Source organism: Glycine soja, chromosome 2, assembly GCF_004193775.1.
Source record: "Glycine soja cultivar W05 chromosome 2, ASM419377v2, whole genome shotgun sequence".
NCBI lineage: Eukaryota > Viridiplantae > Streptophyta > Magnoliopsida > Fabales > Fabaceae > Glycine > Glycine soja.
In genome coordinates this window covers 3,190,256-3,203,786 of record NC_041003.1, presented here as the reverse complement: position 1 = coordinate 3,203,786, position 13,531 = coordinate 3,190,256, and the positions used below count along the sequence as shown (strand labels likewise).

Here is a 13,531-nt window from a genome sequence, read left to right as displayed (position 1 = left end):
TTTAGTGATTATTTTTATATTTAAAATCAAACAAAACTAGAAAGAGATTTAATTTAATTGATTGAGGAGAGTGTGTTGTGTTCAATTCTTACTGATAAAAAAAAATCAAACAAAATTATTTTATATATATAATTTGATCATTTTTTTTCGTGTTCAAGTTTTTATAGTTCAGTTTAGTTTTCTTTATACACATCATGCTTGATTTTTTTTATTTATAAAAATTATAGATAAATAACTCAACTAAATCACTTTATAAAAAGGATTCAATTCATATCGAATTATTTTACAGAAATACTCCGGTTCAATTTTTTTTCAAACAACTTGTATTTCATGGTTTGTTTCAATTTTAAAATAATTTAGTTCTGTTGTATTTTTTTTCACACCTCTTACAAAAGTTTTAGGTTTAAATTTCATTACATAAGAAAATATACTCACTTTAGGCAAATTACCATTGGCTTACCTACATGCAATGAAGATAAATAAAATTTAAAGGATAAATTGTAATGAAAGTTTTAACAGAACCATTTTCTGAAGTTTTCATAAAAAAAATTTCTTCATGCAGGCATGTTAAAGTTCTATTCTAGTAGTACTCTCTTTTTTGTGAGAACTCACATGATGCCAGCCAGAGCATTCCTGGAAGAAAGAGAACCGAAACTTTGCACGGGTAATTATATTCCCATTCATGGAAGAGTGTAAGTGGAATTATTCTCCTTTTGTTCAACCCTTGCTGGCTTGCTTAATGGATTTATCTAACCATTTTTCAAAGTGGTTGCTTCATATATACTGTTTTCTCTTTACTCCATTGAAAAGATGTCAGGGTTTCATGTCCCATTCATCCTTTGGTGGTTCATATTGATTTCATGGCTTAGTAAAGAATAACATTCCAATTCACTTTTGTTTATTAAAAAAAGAAAAATTACTCCCGATGTTCAATAAAAGTAACCTATTTTTTCTTTCCTTTTTTACAAAGATCACATTGACGATGAAACCTAAATTATCATGTATCTATCCCAACTTCCACCACTAGATTGATCCTAATGGATTTAAAACATGCTTTTAGTCCTTGTCTAGAACTAAACACATTATTCTTATTATTTTTGCTGTACAAAAAAGTGGTAAAATGAGAAGGTGTCCTCAATATTACTAGGAAAATTGTCAAAACTTATCTAAAAGATTATTACACGGGCTGAATAATAAGCAATTTTATCTAATTACAACTACTCAATTAGTTTTTAAATGTTAAACACGTGATTTATATTTAACAAAAAGAATATAGTTTAAATTTTGTAATTTTAAATACTAAAATCAAATAAAATTTTATAAAGAATAAAATAGAAAAAAAGGTCCTGTCAATAAAAAATACACTTAACCCATAATTCTTTTATCTGAAACTTCTAAGTTCTAATCCCTGAAAATCGTTTTTACTTTATTTTTGTTTATAACAGTCAACTATAAAATTTGATTTAAGAAAAGAATCATCAGGACACTGATTTAACTAACTGAAGTGTATGATATAATGATAACAAAGTTAACGTACCTGAAATTAATATCTCTATCAACTCAACACTCACAAGCAGATTCCCATCTTTCAAAAGGAATAAAGGGACAATCGGGGCAGGGTGACCCCATTAAGCTTATAAGATTGCTATTGGAATGGTTAGTGCATGATACTTTTGCACAGATCCCTATATTAATAAAACAAGGCTAGTCTCACTCTGTGTTCCCCCTTTCACAGATTTCGGAGAAATCCTTGACTAGATTATTCCTTTATGCATCACATTTGGAACATTATTCCTGCTCCTAAAGACAATTACTTTGTTTAGACACTGGGTATGTATTTTGTACGAAAAACTGACCGTATAGTACTGTCTAAGAGAACAGAATTGTCTATGGCCTAGAAACTAGTGCATAATAAACAAGTCTCTGGCACTATCATGTTATAAGAAGTTTTTAAGCTTTACAAAATGTCCTTCATCAATAATTTATCAGATAGTTCATGTATGTATGATCTTTGTTATGATATCATTATCATCACATAATTTGTGAAAAAGAGTTAATGTAAAGATTAATTGAAACTATGAAAATCTTAAATCATGAAATCCTCTACATCACTTTATAATTTGTTGCAAGAAAAGTAGCACTTATCAACAAAATATCATGACTATTTGGCATGTACTGACTACATAGAGCCATAGACTGTCTCATTCAATGGTTATGAGTGGGAACACCCCAGCAAACAAAAGCTGCACTTTCATGGGGCCTTGAGAGTGTAGTGTGTCCTGATGCTGCAAGATCTTGCTTTCTCTCCTTACAAAGCAATCATAGGAGCCAATAAGTTTAAAGAACACAAAGAATATCTTTACTAGCCTTCTTTTTTAAAGAAAGTTCCCCTCCTCCCCCTTTTTTCTAAATTCAAAAATTCTTATTTATTAGTGAGCCAATTTACATTACCACTTCTCACACCTAATCCCCTTTGAGTGCTTGAGGAGTTAAAATCCAAATCTACCTTGGTCTGCACTCAAAGAACAAGTGCTGAAGCTTTAATACCAAATCCACCTATTCCCCACAATTCTCATACCCCTCAACACAACTATTCTCTCTTCTTCTTCTTCTCAATTCTCTCATTGAAGATGTCTTTACAAGTTCAGCCACAGTCACAGACACAGCCACTGATGCAGCAGCAACAGCAACCTGTCCAGGTCTACCCTACCAGTGTCACATATGAGTCACCACCCCACCATTCAAATGGCTCTTTTGGGTCAGTGTTTGTTGTTTTGGCTATAATAATAGTCATTTCTGCGGTTGCTTGCTGCCTTGGAAGGCTTTGCAACCGTCGCGGCCACAGCCACGGCCACAACCAGAAACATGTTAAGCCACAAAAGCAGCAGCAGCAGCAGAACCACCACAACTTCCGTCCGAAAGAAGTGGACATCGAATTCGGATTCGACAAGAGAATCGCGGCTTCCAAGCCTAATGGAGCAGGAGCAGGAGCAGGCAGAGGAATCAAGCCACTTCCTCATCATGGTGACATGAGAACTTTTGAAATGAAGCTTGGCCACCAAGGAAAAATTAGACCAGGTCCATGAAGGGAATTGTTAGAGAACATTATTATGTTATGTAGACATGTCCATCTTCTTGTTGGAAACTGTTCCACCTCTATACCATGTGTTTCTACTTATCTGTTTTTTCAGTCTCTTAATAGATTTGCAACTGCAAGATGAAATGTATAATTATCTTCTCTCCTCTTTTTATGGCCTTTTTGACATTTAAAAAACAAAAGCTTGTGTTTCTCTCCGCAATATGGATTTGTGAAAGTGAAAGGAGTGTAAAAAAAATAGAAATGGTTCAATTTGAACTTGATGGATTGATAGGATAAAAAATAATCATGGTTTTGAATGATTTTATATGTAATTAAATTGACTTAGATATTTTTCTTTTGAGAAACTTAATTTGAACAGGATTTAGATTAGTAAAAGCAAAAGAAACAACTATTTAGATAGCCAAAAACTACACTAGAAGTTGTGCAGCAAACAAACATAAAAGAAGTTAAAGAAACTAATCCAGATCATATGAATTTATAACCTCTCTTTCTGCATTAAAGAAGCTAAGGTCTTCAAGTGCGCGTAACGAGAAAGTGTAACATTTTACCATGTACTCATACCGTGATTTTTAATAAAAAAAAATATTTTTTAAAATTTATCCTCTACCTGTATAACCACTACAACATTTTATTTTAACTTTCAACAACAGTTACATTCTTTTTTTTTTTTAACAAATTACACTCAACTACATATATAGGAAACTTTCAAGTTCAGGCACGAAGTGTCTTTTTTGCACTACTATTGATAATGGGGTCTAACTTCTTAGCAACTATACAAACGTATCACCGTTAGCTCAATTCTAACATGTGATGGTTCAAAATAGTGGTCAAATATTTATGGTTTGTTTAACCATGGATTCGGTTTGTCTATTTCTCTTGCTGATTAGTTAAAACATCAATTGAATCGGCTAATGAATAGTTTTAGGAATGGGATATGCAGAACTTTAAGGCGAGATGGAGGTAATGGGTCAAATGGCTGATATGCTTTAATATATCTTCAATGGCAAAACGAGAGACATTTCAAGGCTTTACAGGTTTGCCTAGCATTTAGGATCCTAGAGCATGCACAATTGAAAAACTTTAACACAATAGAAACATGTTTCTGTGGTGAATCTGTTCTACATACAGAACAGAAATCAGTTTATGTTGAGTAGAATACACAACGAGAACTTTTTCCCTTAAGAGAATATTTGTAAAAAAAAAAAAAAAGGTATGAACTTAAAGAAAAAGTAAGTGGGAATGACATGGCCCGGGTCCGTGGTTCAGAGGTGCAGTGATTTTGGCCCAATGGAGAATTTTTCTTTTGGTGTTATTTTTCAGGCATTTACTTTCTGCACCTCATAAATACTGCTTCTTGCACCTCCTTTGACTTTAAATTTTTATAAAATCCCAAAACTACCCCAGCACTGCCCTCCTTGATATGCTTGGCCTATGAATGAAGGGTACAATCAAAAAACACCTATAATGTTATATTTTTCTATATTTACAACATCAAATGATACTTTTCTTTAGAGTAATATCAAATGATACTTAAGCATAATAATGGATACTAAAAAGAAAAATTCATGAAATTCTTGATTAGGTAAAAGATGAATATGATTATATGGAAAGATAATAATACTAATATATTATTGGTAAGAATTATAGTTTTCTATATTCAACTTCTTTTTTACTTATTTTTTTATGATTTAATAAAATATTAGTAAGTGAAATTTTACTTATTTTAAAATTACGTATTTTAAAAAATTACAGCATTTTTGTAATGCGTGGATTCATAATTAATTTAAAATTAAAATTTTACGTTAATGTTTAGATTCTTTAAGTTAACTATATTAACTTTAATGGGATAGTTGGAATACAAGAAGTGGTTTAAATTAGTGTACTAAGGGTCCGTGGTTCGTTAAATTATGATATTTGACGGAACAAGAACAATACTGAATAATGGGCACAAGTTAATTAACAACTTTTTTATCATGTTTGACGAATAATGAACGTACAAATAAAATAACACACAATTTATTAAAATATTTTTTTAATATTTTATCTTAATACAAGTTATATTAAATTTAATGTCTTTACTGAAATAAAAGTGAGAGAGATTTGAATAAAAAAATTTACTATTTCCTTTTTAATTAAATAGATAAAAGTGAGAATAAATGTCTTTTCAATATATTGTCGATGGCAAAATGTGAGAACCATTTTAAACCTTAAACGGGTTAGCAAGATGAGTTAGTCTAAGATTTTCAGGACTTGTATGTATGAAACAGTTATCAGCTAAGTCATCATTATGATAAACTGATAGATCATCTTGCTATCCACAAATGCCACTTGCATTCCACAAGTGGAGAGAAAATAAAATAAAATTGGACTATAAGCATAAATAGTATACTCTTAAAATCTACGTCTCAAAACTGCTCAATATTTGCAACTCACAACTACTCACTGCCATAAAACAAATTCAAAATGGAAAATATAAGGCTTCTTATCAGTATTATGACTTATATAAACTCAATCTATCATTGCAAATATGCATTAAGAAACTCAATCTTCCTAATCCCGCATCAATAAGAGATATCTATAAATAGATATTAAAAGGTAAACTCAACAAACTTTTTACATCCTTTCAAAAGAAAAAAAAAACACTTGTACTTTACAAGCTTTCAATGTCCCCGCTATAAGGGAAAAAAAAAGAATGGGGAAAGAAAGCAAAACAAAAATTGAAGACATACAAAAGAAAAATAATGTTTTTGATTGGCTCAAGTCAAACAAAGACAGTCTCAATATATTTTTCAACTTTCATGGTGGTAAACCAAAAATTCCTTTGGTGCTTTGTAAGTTGATGCAACGGCCTGAAAGAGGAGTTTGGTGAAATTAGTTTTGGCTTTAGGAGAAAGTGTTTGGGCAAAAATTAGTTTGATTAAAACCAGAAGTCTTTAAACTCCAATATGCCTATGCACAGCACTGCACTGGCATGTGTGTTCCCTCAAGACATGTTCTGCGTATTGCTCCGTTGGCCGTGGAAAACTCTATAATCTGAATCACCACCTTCACTATATAACATCCTTGCATGTCTGGATCCAGACATTTCTCTTGAAACAGTTGAACGGTAATCCGTCGTGCTGTCCATATCAAACTCAGAATCATCAAAGCTGCCATTAACCATCCTTTTGAATATCGTAATGTCTTCATTATACTGGCCAGAATCATAAATAGTGCTCTGACCATATTTCACCCCATTAGATAGATCATATTGTTGATCACCACTATCTAAGGATCTAGCCACCTGATTAAAACCAAGGGACGGATTACCAAATGATCTGAACGAGTTAAGAATTAATTAAGATAGAAATGTTAAAAATGCATATAATCATACAGAGTAAATAATCATTTTTTGTCTCAAAGAATATGAAGCATTAACAAATTGATATTTAAAAGATAAAAAATTTAAATTTAATCTTCCAAGCAAAAAGATTGGTCCTCTGTTAAATTTGTGAGATCATTTTAGTTGCAAATATTTAAAACAATAAATTATTATTTTTAAGATCAATTTGACATTAAGCTGTAAAATTTAAGGACCAATTTATCATTAAATTATCCACAAGATCAATTTTTTGCATTTTTCCCTTCGGAAACTAAATTTAAATTTTTTATTTTTCAAAGTATTAATTTATCCATGACAGCACTTTCAGTGATATATTTTCCCATATATATATATATATATAAAATAATCACAAGCATAATAGGTAGATAGAGGTTTTGATGAACGCAAAATAATCGTCAATAATTGATTGTTATCACCTGAACCATACGAGGTCGTTTTGGAGCAGAATGACGAACACATGCTGCAGCTGTCTCAATCATTCTGAACATTTCAGTGTCCGCATATTGCCGTTCAAGCCTGGGGTCTACTAGTTCACCAAAGTCACCTGTCTCAACTGCACGAAGGAGAAGTGGACGAGCCTGCGGAGAGAGGAAAAACCATCATGTCAAGTGCAGTTGATCATGTTAAAAATATTTGATTTGATGCACTGTGTTGAAATATGAAATTTTCATTTATTTTTGTTTGTGATTTTAAGTCTTCATTTATAATATGAAATATTTGATTTACTTGATGCACTGTGATTTACTTAGTCCATACACAATTTTTTTGGCGGTTTACATCGCCAAAAAAACTTTGTGGCATTTTTACCACCAGAAAGTTTTCTCTGGTATTAGCAATAGAGACTAAAACTTCAACTTTTATACATATAGGGACTAAAACTTACAGTTTTTTTTGGTATAGGGAAATGAGGACAATTATAAGGATCGAGTAAATAATTTAACCAAATTCAATACTACGTATATATTTCACTTGAAAAACTAAGAAAAATGTTCAGACGCACCCACTCAACCAAACTCTCCTCTCCTATGGGCTGCATTGGATCAACAGGTTTCCTTCCAGTTATAAGCTCAAGAAGGACAACTCCAAAAGAGAAAACATCTGATCTATCTGTTAATTTTCCACTTGTTGCATACTCTGGAGCCATGTACCTGCGAAATGAAGCTAGAATGAGTTAGTATGATAGTTTTAGTTTAGCATTTGGCATTACTGAAGGTTTTCTTTGATAATGTTTCCATTATAAACTCAAACCTTAGGGTGGCTTCAAAACCTAAAATAACCAGTTCACCCCTTTAAAGAGTGTACTTGGCCTCCAAAATAACAGTGATAAACAACAATCATTGAACAAAGTAATATTTCAATTTTCAAATGAGAATAATTCTCTATAAGAGTATTTTAAGAATGCGCTGTTTTTTTTTTGGAAGCAAGGTATTTCCACATCCAGAAATCATGGGAATAACCCTCGAGGCATAGATATCACCAAAGTGGATTTTATTTCTGCCAACAAAATTTTTTTCATACTCATGGCCAATCAAACCCCTATCAATATGCTTAAGAAATTCAGTCATCTACCAACTGTGTTGAACCTTGTTGGTAATACTGTTCTAATAACCACCACTTTTATACTATATCATCATATAAACTTTTGTTCCCCTTTCTTTTTCCAACTAAAGAGGTGTTTGTTTCCCACTGATAACAATTGATAATCTTCATGAAAGTCCATGTACATTAGAATGTTGTGCTTTATGTTTTAGACAGAGGAAACCTACCCAAAGGTCCCCATCACCCTAGTCGATACGTGGGTATTCGAATCATCGGTTAGCCTGGCAAGTCCAAAGTCTGCAACCTGTGTTAAAACAAGGCTAAATTATGATCCAGAACTCAATCAGGGAGCAAAACATAAGTAATTAGATTTTTTTTCTTTAAAAAAAGTATATGCTGACCTGTGCCTCATAAGCATTGTCCAAAAGTATGTTTGCTGATTTAATATCTCTGTGAATAATCTTTGGGTTGCCTAGAAACAAATAAAATACTTTAGCAATTAGTTTTTCAAAATTATCATTGAGATAATAATTGAAAGATAGAATAGGAAAAAAACTGCACAAGATTAGTTATGACATATCAGTGTTACTTGTGTTTGAAGAAATGTTCACAAAATCTAACACTGTCAACATCCCATGAAGAGACGAGACTCAAAATTAACACGGAATTCATAGTGTCATTTGAACTTCATAAGATAGTGTACAGATTTAAAAGAAATTCATATTTTAAGATCCCCTAAGCTTCCGGCCAGTTCTCTGCTGTAAATTTTTTTTTCCATTCCTTTGATATCTTTTAGTAAATTTCGTCAAACATAATACACACTGAGAGGGTAACAAAATCAAAATTAATAAACTATCAACCCGAGAGTTCTGTAGAGAAAAAAAAAAAGGAAAGGAGTTTCTTGAGCTGTAAGAAAATTGGACCCACTTAAAACTGTTCTAGGCCACATTTTTCTTTACACCATGTGCAAAAATCATATCCCATTTTCCCTATCAATTGTTCTCGTGAAATGGCACCTATCAATTACTTTAATGTATCGTATGTAAGAATAGATAATATATGTCATAGCACAAATGCAAGATATACTTACAGCCATCATGGAGATATGCCAGGCCCCTTGCAGAGCCAATTGCTATCTTCATCCTCTTTGGCCAATCCAAAATTGGCCGTTCACTTCCTGTGAGCAGAACACACACACAAACAATAAACACATGAGAATCATCACTTCATACATTTAGAAAACACAAACTCATATCATATCTTAAAAAATAAAAGAAACTCACGTTACCATGCAAGTGCTGACTGAGATTCCCATTAGGAACGAACTCATAGATAAGCACTCTTTGCTGTTCAGATATGCAATAACCAATCAATGACACCAAATGCCGATGATGGATTCGGCTGATGATGTCCACCTCAGCCCTAAACTCCCTTTCTCCCTGGCCACTACCAGCCTTCAACATCTTAAGTGCCCCCACTCTACCATCAGGCATGGAAGCCTTGTAAACATACCCAAATCCCCCCTCCCCTATTATGTTTTCGCTAGCAAAACCGTTTGTGATCTCCGCGATCTTTTCGTAGGTAAAAACTAACTGGCCAGTGTTCATGTGCTGAGCCGGTTCTGAAGGACATCTTAGATTAATGGCACCTTGTGCACCACTCCCAAAACCAGGCTCCTCTACGAAGTAATGCACATCTGCACCTTGATGAAAAGCCATAATACCAAAAATCATTAATTAAACATGAAAACAAGATGCACAAAGGGTAACATCATCACAACAATTCTAACAAAAGCATAATAATTAATATAAAAGTCAATATATTTGTCATATATGTCAAATTGTGATTCAATGTTAGTATAAAATATATTACTTTTAGAGTAGTTACTGTGAAAGTTGGCAAACATATCATTAATTAAACATGAAAGCAAGATACATAAAGAGATAATAGGATAACATCACAACAATTCTAACAACAGCATAATAATAATTATTATAAAAGTCAATATATTTGTCATATATAATAAATTATAATTTAATATAAAATATATGACTTTTAAAGTGAATAGTAAAAGTTGATAATGAGAATTTATAATTTTATATTTTACATTATGAATACATAAACTATGACTAGGTTGTTAATACCAAGGTGACCCCTAATTGGTTAACAGTTAAAAAACTTTTTGCATTGATTTCACAAGCCTATTGAACTCATTAAAATACTTTAGTGCAATTTTTAATACAAACTTTATTATTTGTTTGATCTTGAACCAAGAATTGGTTAATACCAACTCCTTGCCTCAATCTTGACCTTTAAATTTTGGTTATGCCAACATAAACAATGTTCTTATGAGAATTGCTAATAACACCAGTAACATTGAAGATGATCATACAAAATATATATATATATACTATATACCTCCTCCTTTCATATGAGATTTCCTAGGGGGTGGCATGGCATAGACACCCGCACGCTTTTGCTTCCTCCTGAATATAAAGAAAATAACTAGAGCAAGAAACGCAATCATGACAACCCCGGCGAGAGCAAGACCAACAGTTTCTCCTGTATTATTACCGGAGCTAGGTGATGTGGACGGAGGGTCGTTTTTCGGGAGAGCACCGCTTGGTTTCGGTTGGGTAGACGGCGGAGATCGCGGTGGTGAAGGGTGGTTTGGCCCTGAACCGGTTGGTGCCGGCGGCGGAGTAACATGGGAACCAGGTGAAAGTGGAGTTTGAATTGCAGTTGGAGGCGAAAGAGAATGTGGAGGAGGGGCTTGAGATTGTGGTGCTGGAGGAGAATTTTGTGGAGGTGGCGGAGACGACTGGGGCGGCGACGGTGGTGGCTCTGACGGAGAGGGTGGAGGAGCTGAATCTTTTGAAGGCGGGGGAGTTGACGATGGCGGCGGAGATGGTGGAGTTGGCGGAGAAGGGGAAGGTGGTGGAGATTGAGACGGAGTTGGCGGTGGAGATTGTGACGGAGTTGGCGGCGGAGAATTCTCCGGCGCCGGCAGAGATTCTGTTGGCGGAGGAGAAGATTTTTCCGGCGGTGGCGGTGACGGAGAAGGAGGCGGCGATGGTGGCGGAGACTTTGATGGTGCACTTTTCGGAGACTCTGAATCATTCGACGAAGATGACGGCGACGGAGGCGAAGCCTTGTCCTTGTCGGAATCGGATGAAGACGACTCATTTGACGATGTATCATTAGCCATTTCTGATCCTCTATAAAATGTCAACTTGATTCTCAGAAATGGCAAGAAAATTTAAAAAAAAAAAAAAAAAAAAATGCCAGTGCCAATGGGGAAAAAAATGAGATTATAATCTGAAACAGTTTCTCAATGCATTTTGAGGATCAAAGCAGAAAGATGAACAAAAACAACAACATGGGGTTCATGTTGTTTGAAGAATGGAATTGAATTTGGGATGGTGGTGATGATGAAGTCTTCTTGGCCAGCGCATCGTTGAAAATGGGAAACCAAAATGCCAGCACGTTGCGACGACGCGTTGAAATGGAAGAGGGAAAAAAATAATACTAATAATTTTGAAAATTATTGATTGCCTCTGCAAAATGCAAAACAATCATTCAGAAGCCCAGAACATTCATTCGTTCGTTCTGTACATGTGTTAGCATTATTTTAGGTGGTTGGTTTCCATGGTTGCATTGCATAATGCATAATCCATAATCCATAATCCATAATGCATGCATAGAGTTAGTGTTCGTTTTTGTCTTGTCTTTGGTTCTCTCCTTGAATTTCGGGTTACCGCGCCACATGTTGGGGGGCTTCATGACTAACGGGTTGCAACTTCCAACTGGGAACCTAAACCTAACTAAATAACGACCAGGGTTTGTCCGTCACAGTATATGTGGGTCCCTTGAGCCATTGTCGGACTCGGACCTAACCTATCGTTATAATATTGGATTGGGCTTTAAGTTAAGGGGCCTCTAACCCATTTAACAACATTATCTATAGGAAATATATTTATTTGATATACATATTTTACTAGATCATTTTATTCTTTTTTTTAATTTTTTAATTTTTATTATTTCTCTTCTCATAATTATTCCCTATTTTTACTATTTTCATGTTGTTAATTTTTTTAATTATATTTTTTTATTTTTATTTTTAGTTAAAATAGATAAAGAGGCACTATTCCACTCATTTCTATATAAAAAAAAAACCACGACATTGTTTCAAGAAGTTTAAGAAATTTACAAAAAAATGTGGGTAAATGAAAATTTAACATGTGTCTAAATAGAGATTTTGTTTTTGTTCTAGACTTCTCTTGAGAGAATTTGGGTCCAGTTGACAAATTAAGTTGTGTGAAACCTAAGTTTTAAAAGCATGGACTGAGAATCTTCTAACTAACGACGAATCTCATTATAGTATTGAAGTACAGAATCGTAACTCAAAATTTATTGGAGGTAACGATTCTTATAGGATTTTTCCAGTGAGACATTTCTCACGCCATTTCACGCAAGAAACATCAGGATAACCTAATCGAAAATGATATAAATATATTTATATCAATATCATTTATTTTAAAATTATATCATAAAATATATCTTAATCTAAGTTTTGTATTTTTCAAATTATACAATTTAACTATATATAATGTTAAAATTAATATATTGTGTTAATAATCAAGTTGACGCAATTTTATCTTGTATGGATTTATCAGTCTTCATTGGATCGAAATCGGATTCAAGTAAATGACTCTTTTAAAATTTTCAGATTAAGGACAAATATAATTTGTCCCAACTCATTTCATGTAAACCGTAGTCAGCGCCCTGAATGAAGGAACAATATATAAGTGACAGCAAAACGTTCCATGCACATTTTAATGGGTGGGGAAAAAAAAGAGAAAGAAATAGAAGAGAGAAAATTGATAAATGATGTAATGTGAAAAAAAATAGAGAAAAGTAAAAAGTATTAGTTGGATGTTTGCACTTAGGGTGTAAAAGAAGTATATTACATACAATCAAATTGTAAAAAAAGAAATTGAAATACCAATATTGTTTGCTTTGGTGACTGAACTGAAGCTGAAGAGCAACAATAAACCAATCGATGCAGCGAGTGCGAAACGTTGCAAGGGGTTTTGACATTGACTTGTGTAACATACACTCGATAATTAAAATCAAATTTGATAGGTTACAGGACCCAGAAGTCCAAGGCAAGAGAAGGAAAATAAATTAAAAGAAAAGAAAAATCTTCTAAATTAATAAGTTACCAGCAAAACAAATCAAGGAAATCATGGGATAGACTTGGCGAGTCCAAGATACTAGAAGAACTTTTCTTTTTTCTTAGGAAAAGATGTTGAGTGAGTTGGAATTTGTTGAAGATTTAAGGAAACTAAAGTTTCATAAATGCCATGCATGGATTTGACGTAAAAGTTTAACTTTAGAAAGAAATTGTTATAAAAAAAAACTCTTACGAAAATCAAAACACCTAAAGCGTCATCTACCCATAAGGTTGATCTTCAGCTTGTGACGACAATGTTCCCCAGGAATTAAAG

At 33.3% G+C, this 13,531-nt stretch overlaps 3 protein-coding genes across 3 annotated transcripts; 1 reads left to right on the top strand and 2 right to left on the bottom strand.

Moving 5' to 3' along the window:
- The first annotated feature begins 2,438 nt into the window (after positions 1 to 2,438).
- On the top strand, positions 2,439 to 3,299 carry LOC114380329. The gene has a single exon (XM_028339333.1). It carries the CDS (start codon positions 2,631 to 2,633, stop codon positions 3,084 to 3,086), a length of 456 nt encoding a protein of 151 aa, XP_028195134.1. The 5' UTR covers positions 2,439 to 2,630; the 3' UTR covers positions 3,087 to 3,299.
- A 2,481-nt stretch (positions 3,300 to 5,780) lies between these two features.
- LOC114369572 (proline-rich receptor-like protein kinase PERK12) lies at positions 5,781 to 9,739 on the bottom strand. Its single transcript, XM_028326809.1, has 7 exons — positions 9,310 to 9,739; positions 9,112 to 9,198; positions 8,423 to 8,493; positions 8,249 to 8,325; positions 7,483 to 7,630; positions 6,899 to 7,060; positions 5,781 to 6,383 (listed from the first exon to the last, which is right to left on the bottom strand). Exons 1-7 carry the CDS (start codon positions 9,737 to 9,739, stop codon positions 6,084 to 6,086), a joined length of 1,275 nt encoding a protein of 424 aa, XP_028182610.1. The 3' UTR covers positions 5,781 to 6,083.
- Positions 9,740 to 10,445: 706 nt separating this feature from the next.
- Positions 10,446 to 12,487, bottom strand: LOC114369564 (probable glycosidase CRH1). The gene is made up of 2 exons (XM_028326797.1): positions 12,483 to 12,487; positions 10,446 to 11,132 (listed from the first exon to the last, which is right to left on the bottom strand). Exons 1-2 carry the CDS (start codon positions 12,485 to 12,487, stop codon positions 10,601 to 10,603), a joined length of 537 nt encoding a protein of 178 aa, XP_028182598.1. The 3' UTR covers positions 10,446 to 10,600.
- Between the last annotated feature and the right edge of the window lie 1,044 nt (positions 12,488 to 13,531).

What these genes read in the sequence shown, in the direction of transcription:
- LOC114380329 (XM_028339333.1), top strand. Translation starts at nt 2,631, where the DNA reads ATGTCTTTACAAGTTCAGCCACAGTCACAGACACAGCCACTGATGCAG.
- LOC114369572 (XM_028326809.1), bottom strand. Translation starts at nt 9,739, where the DNA reads ATGGCTTTTCATCAAGGTGCAGATGTGCATTACTTCGTAGAGGAGCCT. An exon ending in AGGGTGATGGGGACCTTTGG is followed by an intron (nt 7,631 to 8,248) that starts GTAGGTTTCCTC and finishes TTCATTTCGCAG; the next exon opens with GTACATGGCTCCAGAGTATG. An exon ending in AGGAGAGTTTGGTTGAGTGG is followed by an intron (nt 7,061 to 7,482) that starts GTGCGTCTGAAC and finishes CTCTCTCCGCAG; the next exon opens with GCTCGTCCACTTCTCCTTCG.